This window comes from Salvelinus fontinalis, chromosome 8, assembly GCF_029448725.1.
Source record: "Salvelinus fontinalis isolate EN_2023a chromosome 8, ASM2944872v1, whole genome shotgun sequence".
NCBI lineage: Eukaryota > Metazoa > Chordata > Actinopteri > Salmoniformes > Salmonidae > Salvelinus > Salvelinus fontinalis.
In genome coordinates, this window is record NC_074672.1 from 43,397,290 (window position 1) to 43,416,803 (window position 19,514).

General features: G+C 49.0%; 1 protein-coding gene across 4 annotated transcripts; it reads left to right on the forward strand.

The window, feature by feature from the left end:
• Positions 1-766: 766 nt before the first annotated feature.
• LOC129861284 (kinesin-like protein KIF3B) lies at positions 767-19,434 on the forward strand. 4 transcript variants are annotated; one of them, XM_055932565.1, is made up of 10 exons: positions 782-871; positions 1,059-1,111; positions 2,727-4,239; positions 5,862-5,963; positions 6,126-6,248; positions 6,465-6,583; positions 7,067-7,183; positions 7,394-7,499; positions 10,545-10,753; positions 17,506-19,434. In XM_055932565.1, the coding sequence occupies exons 3-10, from the start codon at positions 2,836-2,838 to the stop codon at positions 17,624-17,626; spliced, it is 2,301 nt and encodes a 766-aa protein (XP_055788540.1). In that variant the 5' UTR covers positions 782-871; positions 1,059-1,111; positions 2,727-2,835; the 3' UTR covers positions 17,627-19,434. The 4 variants fall into 4 exon arrangements, with proteins under 4 accessions (XP_055788539.1, XP_055788540.1, XP_055788542.1 ...); XM_055932567.1 differs by having other exon boundaries at positions 2,784-4,239; XM_055932564.1 differs by lacking the exon at positions 1,059-1,111 and having other exon boundaries at positions 767-871.
• The last annotated feature ends 80 nt before the right edge of the window (positions 19,435-19,514 follow it).

Below are 19,514 nucleotides of genomic sequence, written 5' to 3' on the forward strand. Positions count from 1 at the left end.
TGACAGCCAAGGAACCGTGGGTGGTTTAGAACGACAGATTTTTACCTTATCAGCAATCGGATTCGCTCTCGCAACATTTCGGGTTACTTGCCCAACGCTCTAACCACTAGGCTACCTGCCACCCCCAAGTTAGCAGAATCTCAGTTCACCCTGTTGAACCCTGGGTGGAGAAGACTTCCAGTGTAATGTCCCTGTCTTACCTTTCTTCTTTAATACTGCGTAAATGGGACCTGGTGGATGAGGGTGTAAAATAACCCTCTCAGGAGTGCAGTAACGGATCCTGCAGATACTAGTTATAGTGGGAGGTTGACAGTCTTCCTCATACATTCTTGTAATGTGCTCTAATAAGGCCAAGAGTAAATGTTTACTATACTTGTGTACAACATGATTACTGTGACTGTTTCTGATGTTTTCTTTCAGTTTTGAAGCTTTGTACCTACTAACTAGTTGTATTATTACTCTTTGATGAAAATGACTGGGAACATGGCATTTATGCATTAACCCTGAAATGTGATGACTGAGCTTCCTGCGTGTGCACAGTACAGATACATGGAAAAGATTCAGGCTTCACTGGTGATACATGTCTGTAGCCTAAACCAATTAATGCATGTCCTCACTTTTTAGATGTTCAATTTCTCTATGCATTTTTTGGAATAAAAATGTCCCAAGTTATATTGACACGATTTTGTACGATACATTTGTTCCAATTTATTATGAGGAAGAGGTCTTTAGCTGTTACATAACAGGACAAAGACACCGATTGGCTGCGATGTTAAAAGCCATAACCGGCACCTCTCCATCCGGGACACTTTTCTGGGATGCAAGGACGGCTGCTCTAATGGCTGACTGGGTGGAAGCACTGGATTGACTGGTAACTAGCGGACAATGTTAATGTTGTCATGGATCTTGCATTATAGCTAGTTAACAATGTCACTGAGTTTCACCTTAATTGTGTGCTTGTTCTCGTAAACTGCACAAGGAGATGCCTCCCATCATCGAACTGCACTGTCTTGTCTACTGCCCTTTCTGAGAAAGGATGTGTTCTTTTCCGTTGCTAGGCCGTCCGATCGAGGTTGTTGGGGTGCTGTCCCGGTTCTTTGTAAACGAGCTGGTTAGCAAAATCACATTTTCTAATCTGTTTCCGGATGATGTGAACATGATCTGCTATTTGTTAGCTAGATATCTTATTGTTGCTATAATTGCCAGAATTAGCAAACCGAAAAGTCTTTGACAATTTTGTTATTTTGCCTGTGCACAGCGATGAACTGGCTAGCTAGCTTGTTACCGTCAATCAACTAACGTTAGCTAGCTAGTATCGGAAGTACCAGAGTTGAGATATTCCGACGCTTTCACTAGTGAACACTGCCCGATAACTATCTAGCTAGTTTGCCAAGCTAACATGACTTTGTGTGTGCCAATAACTCATGCCTTTTCAACGTTTTGCTAACGAAATTACTTAACGTTAACTACAGTAACTAGTTTAACTAACCTAATTCTATGTTGTGTTCTTGCCTAGTTTTATTAACCAGTTAGCTAGCAGTGTAACTGAAAGCTCAAGCTGCTAGCTAGCTAAACGTCGCCGGCCAGCTGTGTTGTTTTTTAGCTTGCTAACTACACTACATTGCCAAAAGTATGTGGACACCCCTTTAAATAAGTGGATTCAGCTATTTCAGCTCCCGAGGGGCGCAGCTGTCTAAGGCACTGCATCTCAGTGCTAGAGGTGTCCCTGGTTTGATTCCAGGCTGTATCACAACCGACTGTGATTGGGAGTCCCATAGGGCAGTGCACAATTTGCCCAGTGTCGTTAAGGTTTAGCCGAGGTAGGCCGTCATTGTAAATTATATATTTTTTCTTAACTGACTTGCCTAGTTAAATAAATTAAAAACGTTGCTGGCTGGTGTATAAAATCCAGCACACAGCCATGCATTCTCCATAGACAAACATTTGAAGTAGACTGGCCTTACTGAAGAGCTCGGTGACTTTCAATGTGTCACCTTCATAGGATGCTACCTATCCAACAAGTCACTTTGTCAAATTTCTGCCCTGCTAGAGCTGCCCCGGTCAACTGTAAGTGCTGTTATTGTGAAGTGGAAATGTTTAGGAGCAACAACGGCTCAGCCGCAAAGTGGTAGGCCACAAGTTCACACAAGCTAAATAATAGTCTGTCCTCAGTTGCAACACTCACTACCAAGTTCTAAACTGCCTCTGGAAGCTAAATCAGCACAATAACAATTCCTCTGTACACAAAGCAAGGTCCATACAGAAAATATTTGTTGATATTGGTGTGGAAGAACTTAACTGCACAGAGCCCTGACCTCAACCCCATCGAACACCTTTTGTAATTAATTGGAACGCTGACTGCAAGCCAGGCCTAATCCCCCAACATCAGTGCCTGACCTCACTAATGCTGTTGTGGCTGAATGGAAGCACATCCTCGCAGCAATGTTCCATCATCTGGTGGAAAGCCTTCCCAGAAGAGTGGAGGCCAACTCCATATTAATGACCATGATTTTGGAATGAGAAGTTCAACAAGCAGGTGTCCACATACTCTTAGCCATGTAGTGTAGCTGCTAGCTATCCGTCTGAAAACGTTGTAGCCAGGAAGCTAGTTTGATGCACAGTGCACAAAGTTCTTCATGATCACAGAAAAAAACATGAACTAATCGTGTTGGCAATAGCTATTTGAAAATAATCATATGTGTTTAAAAAAATATACATTTTTACAGGTTCTGATGCTGGCATCTCTGATATTGTGAACTCTTGACTCTGTACAATACTTGAAGGAAAGAAACACAAGCCAGGGGGACAAGGCCAATTTGTCTGGGGACCGTCACGATGTCTAAGACCAGAGAGTCAGTCAAGGTGGTGGTCCGCTGTCGACCCATGAATGAGAAGGAGCGGGCAGCCAACTTTGAGAGGGTGGTGCAGGTGGATGTGAAGCTGGGCCAGGTGGCCGTGCGAAACCCCCGGGGGGCTGCAGCCCACGAACACCCCAAGGTCTTTACATTTGACTCTGTGTACGACTGGAACTCCAAACAGGTAGATCTCTATGATGAAACCTTCAGGCCCCTGGTAGACTCCGTTTTGCTTGGTTTCAATGGGACCATATTTGCATACGGCCAGACAGGTACAGGAAAGACCTACACTATGGAGGGGGTGCGCAATGACCCAGAGAGAAGGGGTGTAATCCCCAATTCCTTTGAGCACGTCTTCACACACATCTCCCGCTCCCAGAACCAGCAGTACCTGGTGAGGGCCTCGTACCTGGAGATCTACCAGGAGGAGATCAGGGACCTGCTGTCCAAGGACCAGTCCCGCCGGCTGGAGCTGAAAGAGAGGCCAGATACAGGTGTATACGTCAAGGACCTGTCCTCCTTCGTCACTAAGAGCGTACGAGAAATAGAGCACGTCATGAACGTGGGGAACCAGAACCGCTCGGTGGGCTCCACCAATATGAACGAGCACAGCTCCCGATCACATGCCATTTTCGTCATTACCATCGAGTGCAGCGAGCTGGGCGTCGACGGAGAGAACCACATTCGAGTGGGCAAACTGAACCTGGTGGACCTGGCTGGCAGTGAGAGGCAGACCAAGACAGGAGCCCAAGGAGAGCGCCTGAAGGAAGCCACCAAGATTAACCTGTCCCTGTCAGCCTTGGGGAATGTCATCTCTGCCCTAGTGGACGGCAGGAGTACCCACATCCCCTACCGCGACTCCAAGCTCACCCGCCTGCTACAGGACTCCCTGGGGGGCAATGCCCGCACAGTCATGGTGGCTAACATCGGACCAGCCTCTTACAACGTGGAGGAAACACTGACCACGTTACGCTACTCAAACCGGGCCAAGAACATTAAGAACAAGCCCCGCGTCAACGAGGACCCTAAAGATGCTCTGCTCAGGGAGTTCCAGGAAGAGATTGCTCGGCTCAAAGAGCAGTTAGAGAAACGCTCAGGGAAGAAGAAGAAGAGGGGGGTTGGAGAAGCTGGGGATGAACTAGAAGAGGACACAGAGGATGGAGAGACTGAGGAGGATGATGATGGTGTAGAACCATCTGATAAAGTGGGTGCAGATTATTGGCGTGTACAGCAGGAGAAGTTGGAGAGGGAGCGGAAGGCCATCATGGAGGATCACAGTCTGGTGGCGGAGGAGAAACAGAGGCTGCTAATGGAGAAGGAGAGGAAGATGGACGCCCTGAAAAAGGAGCAGGAGGCAGGCGAGATGCTGACTGCCAAAGTCAAGGTGAGGAGACTACATTCTGGTCCTTTTCACCCCAACATTCTCTTTTTCATTCTATACAGTACCCGGCAAAAGTTTGGACACATCTACTCATTCAAGGGTTTTTCTTTATTTGTACTATTTTCTACTTTGTAGAATAATAGTGGAGACCTCAACTATAGAATCATGTAGTAACCAAAGAAGTTTTAAACAAATTAAATAAAAATGATATTCAAAGTAGCCACCCTTTGCCTTGATGACAGCTTTGCACACTCTTGGCATTCTCTCAACCAGCTTCATGAGGTAGGCACCTGGAATGCATTTTAATTAACAGGTGTGCCTTCTTAAAAGTTAATTTGTGGAATTTCTTGCCTTAATGCGTTTGAGTCAATCAGTTGTGTTGTGACATGGTAGGGGTGGTATACAGATGATAGCCCTATTTGGTAAAAGACCAAGTCCATATTATGGCAAGAACAGCTCAAATAAGCAAAGAGATATGACATTCCATCATTACTTTAAGATATGAAGGTCAGTCAATGTGGACAATTTCAAGAACTTTAAAAGTTTCTTCAAGTGCAGTCGCAAAAATCATCAAGCGCTATGATGAAGCTGGCTCTCATGAGGACCACCACAGGAAAGGAAGACCCAGAGTTGCCTCTGCTGCAGAGGATAAGTTCATTAGAGTTACCAGCCTCAGAAATTGCATAAATGCTTCACAGTTCTCGTAACAGACACATCTCAACATCAACTGTTCAGAGGAGACTGCGTGAATCAGGCCTTCATGGTCGAATTTCTGCAAAGAAACCAAATAATAATAAGAGACTTGCTTGGGCCAAGAAACACGAGCAATGGACATTAGACTAGTGGAAATCTGTCCTTTGGTCTGATGAGTCCAAATTTGAGATTTTTGGTTCCAACTGCCGTGTCTTTGTGAGATGCAGAGTAGGTGAACGGATGATCTCCGCTTGTGTGGTTCTCACCGCAAAGCATGGAGGAGGAGGAGGAGGTGTGATGGTGGGGGGGGTGCTTTGCTGGTGACACTGTCTGTGATTTATTTAGAATTCAAGGCACACTTAACCAGCATGGCTACCACAGCATTCTGCAGCGATACGCCATCCCATCTGGTTCGCGCTTAGTCCCACTATCATTTGTTTTTCAACAGGACAAATACCCAACATGCATCCAGGCTGCGTAATGGCTATATGACCAAGAAGGAGAGTGATGGAGTGCTGCATCAGATGACCTGGCCTTCACAATCACCTGACCTCAACCCAATTGAGATGCTTTGGGATGAGTTTGACCACAGAGTAAAGGAAAAGCAGCCAAGAAGTGCTCAGCATATGTGGGAACTCCTTCAAGGCTGTTGGAAAAGCATTCCAGGTGAAACTGGTTGAGAGAATGCAGTGTGTGCAAAGCTGTCATCAAGGCAAAGGGTGGCTACTTTGCAGAATGTGTTTAACACTTTTTTTACTTTTTTAAAAACTTTTTTTTGTTTACTACACGATTCCATGTTTTAATGTCTTCACTATTATTCTACAATGTAGAAAATAGTTTTAAATAACAAAAACCCTTGAATGAGTAGGTGTGTCCAAACTTTTGACTGCTATTTTGTGTGTTTCCCTCACACCTCTTGTGTCCTCTCCCAGGCGATGGAGAGTAAGCTTCTGATGGGCGGGAAGAACATCGTGGACCACACCAATGAACAACAAAGGATCCTCGAACAGAAGAGACAGGAAATCGCTGAACAGGTAATATGTATGGATTGACTTTTATTAATGGAGAGAATTGAACACTTAATAGAATTGATTTGCCATCTGATGGGAAGAGTTCAATTATTTATGTGAGTAGTGTTCTTTGTGGGATTACACATCCTTGCCCTTCTTACTGAGAGGACGTGTGTGTGTGTGTAGAAACGCAGAGAGAGGGAGATGCAACAGCAGGTGGAGAATCGTGACGAGGAGACCCTGGAGTTGAAGGAGACATACAGCTCTCTACAACAGGAAGTAGACGTCAAGACAAAGAAGCTGAAAAAGGTCGATGAGGAACTGTATCAAAATAGTGCATTTGATTCCATAGAAAAGTGTCCTTTATGTTGTCAGTTTACTAGAGTTAAAAGGCGATTGTGGCATGCACAATGTGCTCAGGTTTCCTTGGCGCTTGGTACGTTTGTTTGTTACACTGAAACCATGGTGTTTTCTTCTCCTCTTGTGCTCTCTGCCTCATTATACCTCTGATTTTTCTCCCCTCAGCTTTTTGCGAAGCTACAGGCAGTGAAAACTGAGATCTATGAGGTCCAGGAGTTGCACAGCAAGGAGAGACAGGAGCTGGAGCAGACCCAGAATGAGTTGACCAGGGATCTCAAACTCAAGTATGGACCCTGCCAGGCCACCAACCAGCACACATCTCTCATTTCTCACACACACACACACACACACACACACACACACACACACACACACACACACACACACATACATACATACATACATACATACATACATACATACACACACATATATACACACACACATATATACACACACATATATACACACACATATATACACACACATATACATATATATATATATAAAAAGATCAATGTAGTCTATTTTGGTTGTTCCCCTCTGACAATGAGCACATTCCTGGAATAAACATGAGTGATTTAGCTTTGACCTGGATTTGGCCTTGAATATCAGGAAGGAACATGGAGAGTTGTTCTAGATTAGGTATTATACTGCGGTTCCCCCCCTCCCCCCCCCCCCCCCCCATGACTGCCTAGGCATCCTCCTGTTATCAATGTTAGTATCCTCAGGCCGTTAAGAGGTGACCTTGTTATTCTGTCTGCCAGGCATCTCATCATTGAGAACTTCATCCCCGTGGAGGAGAAGAATAAGCTTGTGAACAGGGCGTTCTTGGACGAGGAGGACGACCACTGGAAGATGCGTCCCATCACACGCATAGAGAAGTATGTGCAAATGAATTATGCAGTAGTAGTTAGATATACACATGGTCAAATATGCGTACAGAACATGCTGCAATAATGCATACATGTACAGGGTTTGACCTAAGTGGTTGGCAAATCCCTTGTGTAGGAAGGAACACATACAATTTGTATGCCTTTTTGATAACCCTCATAACAAATGATATGGCTGTCTTTTTGATAACTCTCTCTCAGTGACCAGCAGATGATGACCAGGCCAGTGTCAGCGGTGGGCTACAGAAGACCCCTGAGCCAGCACTCCCGCACCTCCATGGTGATAAGGGCTGATGTCAGATACAAGGTATGATCTTCTTTATTCTCTCTGTCCCTCTCCCCTCCCTCTGCGCTCTGTCCCTCCCTCTCCCCTCCCTCTGCTCTCTGTCCCTCCCTCTCCCTCTGCGCTCTGTCCCTCCCTCTCCCCTCCCTCTGCGCTCTGTCCCTCCCTCTCCCCTCCCTCTGCGCTCTGTCCCTCCCTCTCCCCTCCCTCTGCGCTCTGTCCCTCCCTCTCCCCTCCCTCTGCGCTCTGTCCCTCCCTCTCCCCTCCCTCTGCTCTCTGTCCCTCCCTCTCCCCTCCCCTCCCTCTGCTCTCTGTCCCTCCCTCTCCCCCCCCCTCCCTCTGCTCTCTGTCCCTCCCTCTCCCCTCCCCTGCCTCTGCTCTCTGTCCCTCCCTCTCCCCTCCCCTGCCTCTGCTCTCTGTCCCTCCCTCTCCCCTCCCCTGCCTCTGCTCTCTGTCCCTCTGTCTTGTCCCCTCCCTCTGCTCTCCCCTCCCTCTCCCCTCCCTCTGCTCTCCCCTCCCTCTCCCCTCCCTCTGCTCTCCCCTCCCTCTCCCCTCCCTCTGCTCTCCCCTCCCTCTGCTCTCCCCTCCCTCTGCTCTCCCCTCCCTCTCCCCTCCCTCTGCTCTCCCCTCCCTCTCCCCTCCCTCTGCTCTCCCCTCCCTCTCCCCTCCCTCTGCTCTCCCCTCCCTCTCCCCTCCCTCTGCTCTCTCCTCCCTCTCCCCTCCCTCTGCTCTCCCCTCCCTCTGCTCTCCCCTCCCTCTGCTCTCCCCTCCCTCTGCTCTCCCCTCCCTCTGCTCTCCCCTCCCTCTGCTCTCCCCTCCCTCTGCTCTCCCCTCCCTCTGCTCTCCCCTCCCTCTGCTCTCCCCTCCCTCTGCTCTCCCCTCCCTCTGCTCTCCCCTCCCTCTGCTCTCCCCTCCCTCTGCTCTCCCCTCCCTCTGCTCTCCCCTCCCTCTGCTCTCCCCTCCCTCTGCTCTCCCCTCCCTCTGCTCTCCCTCTGCTCTCCCCTCCCTCTGCTCTCCCTCTGCTCTCCCCTCCCTCTGCTCTCCCCTTCCTCTCCCCTCCCTCTGCTCTCCCCTCCCTCTCCCCTCCCTCTGCTCTCCCCTCCCTCTCCCCTCCCTCTGCTCTCTCCTCCCTCTGCTCTCCCCTCCCTCTGCTCTCCCCTCCCTCTGCTCTCCCCTCCCTCTGCTCTCCCCTCCCTCTGCTCTCCCCTCCCTCTGCTCTCCCCTCCCTCTGCTCTCCCCTCCCTCTGCTCTCCCCTCCCTCTGCTCTCCCCTCCCTCTGCTCTCCCCTCCCTCTGCTCTCCCCTCCCTCTGCTCTCCCCTCCCTCTCCCCTCCCTCTGCTCTCCCCTCCCTCTCCCCTCCCTCTGCTCTCCCCTCCCTCTCCCCTCCCTCTGCTCTCCCCTCCCTCTCCCCTCCCTCTCCCCTCCCTCTGCTCTCCCCTCCCTCTCCCCTCCCTCTGCTCTCCCCTCCCTCTCCCCTCCCTCTGCTCTCCCCTCCCTCTGCTCTCCCCTCCCTCTGCTCTCCCCTCTGCTCTCCCTCTGCTCTCCCCTCCCTCTCCCCTCCCTCTGCTCTCCCCTCCCTCTCCCCTCCCTCTGCTCTCCCCTCCCTCTCCCCTCCCTCTGCTCTCCCCTCCCTCTCCCCTCCCTCTGCTCTCCCCTCCCTCTCCCCTCCCTCTGCTCTCCCCTCCCTCTCCCCTCCCTCTGCTCTCCCCTCCCTCTCCCCTCCCTCTGCTCTCCCCTCCCTCTCCCCTCCCTCTGCTCTCCCCTCCCTCTCCCCTCCCTCTGCTCTCCCCTCCCTCTCCCCTCTCTCCCCTCCCTCTCCCCTCCCTCTGCTCTCCCCTCCCTCTCCCCTCCCTCTCCCCTCCCTCTGCTCTCCCCTCCCTCTGCTCTCCCCTCCCTCTCCCCTCCCTCTGCTCTCCCCTCCCTCTCCCCTCCCTCTGCTCTCCCCTCCCTCTGCCCTCCCTCTGCTCTGCCCTCCCTCTGCTCTCCCCTCCCTCTGCTCTCCCCTCCCTCTCCCCTCCCTCTGCTCTCCCCTCCCTCTCCCCTCCCTCTGCTCTCCCCTCCCTCTCCCCTCCCTCTGCTCTCTGCTCTCTGTCCCTCCCTCTGCTCTCTGTCCCTCCCTCTGCTCTCTGTCCCTCCCTCTGCTCTCTGTCCCTCCCTCTGCTCTCTGTCCCTCCCTCTGCTCTCTGTCCCTCCCTCTGCTCTCTGTCCCTCCCTCTGCTCTCTGTCCCTCCCTCTGCTCTCTGTCCCTCCCTCTGCTCTCTGTCCCTCCCTCTGCTCTCTGTCCCTCCCTCTGCTCTCTGTCCCTCCCTCTGCTCTCTGTCCCTCTGTCCATCCCTCTGGTCTCTGTCCCTCTGTCTTCTCTCCTCTCTCTGTGCCTCTGCCCCTCCCTCTGCTCTCTGTCCCTCTGCCCCTCCCTCTGCTCTCTGTCCCTCTCCCCTCCCTCTGCTCTCTGTCCCTCTCCTCCCTGTCCATCCCTCTGCTCTCTGTCCCTCTCCTCCCTGTCCATCCCTCTGGTCTCTGTCCCTCTCCTCCCTGTCCATCCCTCTGGTCTCTGTCCCTCTGTCTTCTCCCTCCTCTCTGTCCCTCTGTCTTCTCCCCTCTCTCTGTCCCTCTGTCTTCTCCCCTCTCTCTGTCCCTCTGTCTTCTCCCCTCTCTCTGTCCCTCTGTCTTCTCCCCTCTCTCTGTCCCTCTGTCTTCTCCCCTCTCTCTGTCCCTCTGTCTTCTCCCCTCTCTCTGTCCCTCTGTCTTCTCCCCTCTCTCTGTCCCTCTGTCTTCTCCCCTCTCTCTGTCCCTCTGTCTTCTCCCCTCTCTCTGTCCCTCTGTCTTCTCCCCTCTCTCTGTCCCTCTGTCTTCTCCCCTCTCTCTGTCCCTCTGTCTTCTCCCCTCTCTCTGTCCCTCTGTCTTCTCCCCTCTCTCTGTCCCTCTGTCTTCTCCCCTCTCTCTGTCCCTCTGTCTTCTCCCCTCTCTCTGTCCCTCTGTCTTCTCCCCTCTCTCTGTCCCTGTTGACTGTGACTCACACCTCGGCCTCTGAGTGGTAGCAGCCCCCCCCCCCTCTGTCTGTTTCACCAGGCTGAGAATATCCTGATGCTGGAGATGGACCTGCCTGCTCGGACCACTAAGGAGTATGAGGAGCCGGTCATAGCGCCCACGGTAGCAGCAGCGTTGGAGGATGCTCTGCGGGAAGAGGATGCAATCCAGGTGGATGCCTCCGGGTTCCACAGCAGCCTCGGACCCACCCAGACCACCAGCACTGGGGCAGTCAAAAAACCAAAGTCTGGGTAAGGCTCTGTCCCATTCCGTACAAATCATCAAATTTGTATTTGTCACAGGCTTTGAAAAACAACAAGTGTAGACTAAAAGTGAAATGCTTACAAGGGGGGGGGGTGTAAATAGAAAAATAACATAAGGAATAACTACACAATGACTAATGATCACTTGGCTATATACACGGGGTACCAGTACTGAGTGGATGTACAAGATATTTGAGGTAGATATGTACACTATATATACAAAAGTATGTGGACACCCCTTCAAATTAGTGGATTTGGCTATTTCAGCCACACCCCTGTTGCTGACAGGTGTATAAAATCGAGCACACCGCCATGCAATCTCCATAGACAAACATTGGCAGTAGAATGGCATTACTGAAGATCTCAGTGACGTTCAACGTGGCACTGTCATAGGATGCCACCTTTCCAACAAGTCAGTTTGTCAAATTTCTGTTAGACTGCCCCCGTGAACTAAGTGCTGTGAAGTAGAAAGGTCTAGGAGCAACAACGGCTCTGCCGCAAAGTGGTAAGCAACACAAGCTCAAAGAACAGTACCGCCGAGTGCAACACTCACCACTGAGTTCCAAACTGCCTCTGGAAGCAACGTCTGCACAAGAACTGTTTGTCGAGAGCTTTATGAAATTGTTTTCCATGGCCGAGCAGCCGCACACAAGCCTAAGATAACCATGTGCAATGCCAAGCGTCGGCTGGAGTGGTGTAAAGCTCACCGCCATTGGACTCTGGAGCAGTGGAAACGCGTTCTCTGGCGTGATGAATCACCCTTCCCCATATGGCAGTCCGATGAACAAATCTGGGTTTGGCTAATGCCAGGAGAACACTACCTGCCCCAATGCATAGTTCCAACTGTAAAGTTTGGTGGAGGAATAATGGTCCGGGGCTGTTTTTCATGGTTCAGGCCCCTTAGTTCCAGTGAAGTGAAATCTTAATGCTACAGCATACAATGACATTCAATATTTATTCTGTGCATTAATATGAATGGTTTTGGAATGAGAGGTGTCTACATACTTTTACTGATGTAGTGTACATACAACTATGAATAAAGTGACTAGGCAACAGGATAGATAATAAACAGTAACCGCATCGTATGTGATGAGTCAAAAGAGTTGGTGCAGAAAGGGTTAATGCAGATAACCAAATAACTACCCGGACTAACTATTCAAATCAAACTTTATTGGTCACATACACACATTCTTAGCAAGTGTTATTGTTGTGTAGTGAAATGCTTGTGTTCCTAGCTCCAACAGTGCAGTAGTATCTAACAATACACAAATGTAAAATAGAATAAAGAAATATATAAATATTAGGATGAGCAATGTCGGAGTGGCATTGACTAAAATACAGTAGAATACAATACAGTATATACATATGAGATGAGCAAAGCAGTATGTAAACATTATTGAAGTGGCCAGTGATTCCATGTCTATGTATATAGGGCAGCAGTCTCAAAGGTGCAGGGTTGAGTAACCGAGTGGTAGCCGGCTAGTGATGGATATTTAAGTCTGATGACCTTGATGGAAGCTGTTATTCAGTCTCTCTGTCCCAGCTTTGATGCACCTGTACCGACCTCGCCTTCTGGATGATAGCGGGGTGAACAGGTAGTGATGCACCTGTACTGACCTCGCCTTCTGGATGATAGCGGGGTGAACAGGCAGTGATGCACCTGTACTGACCTCTCCTTCTGGATGATAGAGGGGTGAACAGGTAGTGATGCACCTGTACTGACCTCGCCTTCTGGATGATAGCGGGGTGAACAGGTAGTGATGCACCTGTACTGACCTCGCCTTCTGGATGATAGCGGGGTGAACAGGCAGTGATGCACCTGTACTGACCTCGCCTTCTGGATGATAGCGGGGTGAACAGGTAGTGATGCACCTGTACTGACCTCGCCTTCTGGATGATAGAGGGGTGAACAGACAGTGATGCACCTGTACTGACCTCGCCTTCTGGATGATAGCGGGGTGAACAGGTAGTGATGCACCTGTACTGACCTCGCCTTCTGGATGATAGCGGGGTGAACAGGTAGTGATGCACCTGTACTGACCTCGCCTTCTGGATGATAGCGGGGTGAACAGGCAGTGATGCACCTGTACTGACCTCGCCTTCTGGATGATAGTGGGGTGAACAGGTAGTGATGCACCTGTACTGACCTCGCCTTCTGGATGATAGAGGGGTGAACAGGTAGTGATGCACCTGTACTGACCTCGCCTTCTGGATGATAGCGGGGTGAACAGGTAGTGATGCACCTGTACTGACCTCGCCTTCTGGATGATAGCGGGGTGAACAGGTAGTGATGCACCTGTACTGACCTCGCCTTCTGGATGATAGCGGGGTGAACAGGTAGTGATGCACCTGTACTGACCTCGCCTTCTGGATGATAGCGGGGTGAACAGGTAGTGATGCACCTGTACTGACCTCGCCTTCTGGATGATAGAGGGGTGAACAGGTAGTGATGCACCTGTACTGACCTCGCCTTCTGGATGATAGCGGGGTGAACAGGTAGTGATGCACCTGTACTGACCTCGCCTTCTGGATGATAGCGGGGTGAACAGGTAGTGATGCACCTGTACTGACCTCGCCTTCTGGATGATAGCGGGGTGAACAGGTAGTGATGCACCTGTACTGACCTCGCCTTCTGGATGATAGCGGGGTGAACAGGCAGTGATGCACCTGTACTGACCTCGCCTTCTGGATGATAGCGGGGTGAACAGGCAGTGATGCACCTGTACTGACCTCGCCTTCTGGATGATAGCGGGGTGAACAGGCAGTGATGCACCTGTACTGACCTCGCCTTCTGGATGATAGCGGGGTGAACAGGCAGTGATGCACCTGTACTGACCTCGCCTTCTGGATGATAGCGGGGTGAACAGGCAGTGATGCACCTGTACTGACCTCGCCTTCTGGATGATAGCGGGGTGAACAGGCCGTGATGCACCTGTACTGACCTCGCCTTCTGGATGATAGCGGGGTGAACAGGCCGTGATGCACCTGTACTGACCTCGCCTTCTGGATGATAGCGGGGTGAACAGGCCGTGATGCACCTGTAGTGACCTCGCCTTCTGGATGATAGCGGGGTGAACAGGCCGTGATGCACCTGTACTGACCTCGCCTTCTGGATGATAGCGGGGTGAACAGGCCGTGATGCACCTGTACTGACCTCGCCTTCTGGATGATAGCGGGGTGAACAGGCCGTGATGCACCTGTACTGACCTCGCCTTCTGGATGATAGCGGGGTGAACAGGCCGTGATGCACCTGTAGTGACCTCGCCTTCTGGATGATAGCGGGGTGAACAGGCCGTGATGCACCTGTAGTGACCTCGCCTTCTGGATGATAGCGGGGTGAACAGGCCGTGATGCACCTGTAGTGACCTCGCCTTCTGGATGATAGTGGGGTGAACAGGCCGTGATGCACCTGTAGTGACCTCGCCTTCTGGATGATAGTGGGGTGAACAGGCCGTGGCTCGGGTGGTTGTTGTCCTCTTTTTTGCCTTTCTGTGACATCGGGTGGTGTAGGTGTCCTGGAGCGCAGGTAGTTTGCCCCCGGTGATGCATTGTGCAGACCTCACTACCCTCATCATTGTTGGTAATCAGGCCTTCTACTTTTGTCATCTGCAAACTTGATGATTGAGTTGGAGGCGTGCATGGCCATGTAGTCATGGGTGAACAGGGAGTACCGGAGTGGACGGAGCACCCACCCTTGTGGGGCCCCTGTGTTGAGGATCAGTGAAATTGAGGTGTAGTTTCCTACCTTCACCACCTGGGGGCGGCTTGTCAGGAAGTCCAGGACCCAGTTGCACAGGGCGGGGTTCAGACCCAGGGCCTCGAGCTTAATGATGAGCTTGGAGGGTACTATGGTGTTGAATGCTGAGCTATAGTCAATGAACAGCATTCTGACGTACAGTTGAAGTCACAAGTTTACATACACCTTAGCCAAATACATTTAAACTCAGTTTTTCACAATTCCTGACATTTAATCCTTGTAAAAATGTCCTGTTTTAGGTCAGTTAGGGTCATCACTTTATTTTAAGAATGTGAAATGTCGGCATAATAGCAGAGAATGATTTGTTTCAGCTTTTATTTCTTCAGCCACACCAATGTGTCAGAGGAAACGGCGTACAGCTGGCGATCGTAGTCAGCTTGCAGGCGCACGGCTCTGCCACAAGGAGTCGCTAGAGCGAGATGGTACAAGACAATCCCGGCCGGCCAAACCCTCCCCTAACCCGGACAATGCTGGGAAAATTGTGCGCCGTCTCATGGGTCTCCCGGTGATGGCCGACTGTGACACAGCCTGGGATCGAACCCGGGGCTGTAGTGAAGCCTCAAGCACTGCTGCGCCACTTGGAAGGCCCACTTGCAGAGGGCACATGCCAAATCTTTTCAGACTCCTGACAACTGTTGGTGTGTGTGTGTGTGGACCATGATAATTCCTTAGTGATTAGGTGTTTTAATCCCAGGGTCCTTAGCTAGTGCTGAGCTTGGAGAGTAATGGACAATGGTGTTGACTACAGCTCAGCCTTCAATGAACAGCATTCTAACGTGTTCCTTTTTGTCCAGAAGGGAAATGGAAGTGTGGAGTGCAATCGAGATTGTATCATCTATGGATCTGTTGGGGTGGAATGCGAATTGGAGTGGGTCCAGGGTGTGAGCCATAACCAGCCTTTCAAAGCTTTTCATGGCTAGAGATGTGAGTGCTATGTAGTCATTTAGACATGTTAGTCATTTAGACATGTTACCTTGGCTTTCTTGTGCACAGAGACTCTGGTGGTCTGCTTGAAACATGTAACTATTACAGACTGAGTCAGGGCGATGTTGAAAATGTCAGTGAAGACACTTGCCAGCTGGTCAGTGCATTCGGAGTTCTGGTAATCCGGCTGGCCCTGTAGCCTTGTGAATGTTTAACGTGTTTAAAGGTCTTCCTCCCATCGGCTACGGAGAGAGTGATCACACAGTTGTCCGGAACAGCTGGTGCTTTGTTGCTTGCCTCAGTGTTGGTTGCCTCAAAGCGAGGTATTTAGCTCGTCTGGTAAACTCGCGTCACTGGACAGCTCGCGGCTGGGTTTCCCTTTGTAATCCATGATAGTTTGCAAGCCCTGCCACCTCTGAGCGTCCGAGTCGGTGTAGTAGGATTCTATCTTGGTCCTATATTTACGTTTTGCCAGTTTGATGGTTCGTTGGAGGGCTTTTATGATGCTGATAAAGATGGCACCTCTACAGACGGTCCCTAACTGAGCATTCGCATTCTCTCAAGATGCTGAAGGAAAGAAATCAAATATTTCTACTCCTGTTTCCAAGTAATAATTTTGCTGTAAGAAGTAATGCTTAATTCTGCAGTAGTTCTTTATTATTAAGGCTACGTGAGTGGTTTTATATACCTACAGTAAGTGTCCAGATTTCTGTTTCCATTCAACCCATCTAAACAGAAGGCTACAGTTCCCTTGACATGCCATAAGCCTATTTGAAGTCTCTGTATAGTGATTATCGAATCTGTATATCGCCTCACAATCATCACACATAACAACATAACACTGCTTAATCATCTTAAAACCACGTCACCTGATCTTTCCCAAACATGACTTTTCTGGCCCTCCCTTCCCCCCCCCCCCCCTCCCAACTCTTCATTTCACAGCTTTTCGCTTATTGAATTCAACTCCGACATTGTCCTTTTTGCCTCCATGGATTGAAGTGAATGTTTTCTGTCTGTATCTAAAAGCGATTGGTGTGAAGGCTATTTGCACGTACACTTAGGCCCTAAAGATTAGGCTTACGCACTAATACCAGGCAGCCTAAAATAATGGAAGAAAAACCTCAATGTAGGACATGGATATGAATTATGCATTTCTGGAAGTGTATTGTTTTCTCATCCACCCTTCCCTCATCCACACTATTTCATGACCCTAAACCAGTCCGCCCCGCAGATATAACCACGGGGACTGCGAGTTATGAGTCAACCCATACGTCACTAGTCTACGGCTCCTCATGGGGTATTCTAACTCGGCTGAGTAGAACCTCGATATATATATATATATATATATTTTTTTTTTATATATAAGAGATTGCACACCAGTTAAGAAAGAGACCCCCCCCCCCCCCCCCCCCCGATTTTCCCTGACGTCACCATTCTGTCCTGCCAAGATTTATATTGCCCTTGTTCAGCTACAACTCTGAGAAACATAGGATATTACAGTTCTTTAGGTCCCGTTGATAAGTCTCATCCAGTTTATTCTCCAGTGGGTAGAGGTGACCTATCTGTTCTCTGACGTAGTCTCCTCCTCCTGCGCGCTGGCCTCCTATAGCGCCGTCTCCTCCTCCTTTAAGTGTTGGGGATTTGGGCCTGGTCTGCGATAATCCATGTCTTTCACCTCCGACTCATTGAAGTAGAAATCTTTGTCGAAATCGAGGTTAGTGATCGCTGTCCTGATGTCCAGAAGCTCTTTTCTGTCAAGAAATGATGTACATAATCAACATTATGTACAAAAAAAAGTTACGCTCGCCGCAAAAAAATAGCACAATTGGTCAGGAGCCGTAAAATGGTCACTTCCCTCCAATGCCATTCTGGGTTTTGTCCTTTAGTTATTTCAGTAGGGAGGGTTTCTGCCTGTTTAGTGTCACAGGTCTACTCGATACCACAGGGTTTATAAAGCAATAGTCATAAGCAAATTTAGAAGCCATCCGATGATGTTTCCACATCGCTGCCCCCCCCCCCCCCCCGCCCCAAAAATAACGTTATCTTCTCTTCCAACCAGCCGACCTAAAACGGGTAAGAAGACTGGCACCCCTACCTCTCGCACCCCCAGCTCTCCATACAGCCCCTCCAGCCCAGGACATCCTTTATACCCTCAATCCCGTGGGCTGGTGCCCAAGTGATAACTCCACACATTTCCTGTTTTTGGACCCAAAATTGAAGACTGCTTTTTGTTTTGTTTTTCTACTGACTTGCAAATCAGTCTGCAAGAAAAAGTGACGGAGACTCAAGACTGATTCAAGCACTTTTTTATTTTTTATATGTATTTTATTTTACCTGAGACCATAGCTCTTATCATTTTTTCATGTTTTAAAGAGATTTGGTATCTACCTTACCAACCCACATGGTTACTGCAGTGCAGTACAATACTATGCCATCTGCGTGTGATGTTCCAGAGACAAGCAGTTGAGTACTACCTTCCCTTTAAGTCTGGCCTAAGTCTTATGGGTCCCACACATGTTCTTAATGTAAACAGATAAGGATGGGGTCGTCTAGACCAATCCTTTTTTGAGCTCTAGTTCACTACTATGCATGTGTCCTCCTGGGCCCCTCCTAGGTCTGCAGTGTGATGGGAGGAGACGTGGACATGGGGGGGGCTGGCGTCTGAAAGGACAGATTACACCTTGATCTCAATGCTTTGCTGTACATGTCAATGACATGGTGGGGGGAGTGTGTTTCTCTGTGCAGAAGTGGTTGTGTTTGTCAATGTCCCTACTTTAGGTTTACAAGCTGTTATCCAGGTCTGTCTGTTACACAGTTGAGCTTTAATTCTCTGTTGTCCTCAATAAGTGGGGAGTGTTTTGTTTGTACTGCATGGTGAACTGACTGTACAGGCCGGAGGGTGAGGCACGCTGCAACACGTCATGTCACGTGGGCCGGTCGCCGCTGGAATCACTACAAGCTGTTCTTCCTGGAGCACATGATGATGACAGGCATATGGAAGAGGGGAACTAGAGGTCAACACAAGCCAAATCATCTATCAGGGTTCTGAGGTGCCTTAGATTCTCCAGACTCTACAGACCTACAGCGGCTGGCTAAAGGAGAGGCAGGGAGCTGTGTGTTGCCTCAACCTCATCTTTACCCACCTCCGATCTGGCTCTGAGTGTTCCTTGGAATCGACTGATTTGTGGTACCTTAAACTTTCTACCTATGTCAAAAGGCCTCAATCAAAATGGACGTAGCTTTCCTTGTATGTTTTGGATGAATACGCAGTCTTAATTCACTGTTTTTAAACCTGCATCTCTGAGCGTTGTCCCTACTCCCTCTTTGCTACTGCAGGGTTATACTACCCTGTGACAGTATATGTGTATAGAAAGTCCTGTATCACCTTTGCAGTTGTAAAAAATTAAATACTGAAAAGGGTTAAATCTTTTTTTTTTTTCATTTTTATACACAACTGTAGATAACTTTTTTTTCTTTCTTTGAAATAGACTTTTTGGATTTGTATAATTTTAAGTGCACTTTAATGTTGTGTTTCTGACACGGTATGTGCATTTCAAATGGCTTTAGTCTTTTAGTTAAAAAATATATATATTTTAAGGTCAGATCAACTGTTGCACAATGTTTTATGGGAAGGATGCGTTCTATCCTAAAATGTGATGTTCACTCAGATTCTGTGTTGAGACTTGTATGCATTTGGCATGATGGTAATCTTTATACAATGGTTAGCCCCTATTATTTTTAAATACTTCTGACCATATAAAGCTAACATTAATTCAGCATGATTTTAGAATTTGGCATCTAAAATAAATCCCTACATTTTTATCCCGTTGTCATGTCACCGTATCTAAACTTTATAAGATGTTTGCTATTCATGAGCAGATTATTGTTTTTGAAACATTTTAAGATAATGCACTACAATCGGTGTGACTAGCAACGCAGAAGTCCAACTTTTTAAACTTTTTTTTTTAATAAAGATTACGTAATTACACATTGTTCTATTTTCATTTAAATGAGTGAAACTGATGTGTGGTGGCGTTAGTGCTATAAATTATATGAGCACATGCTCAA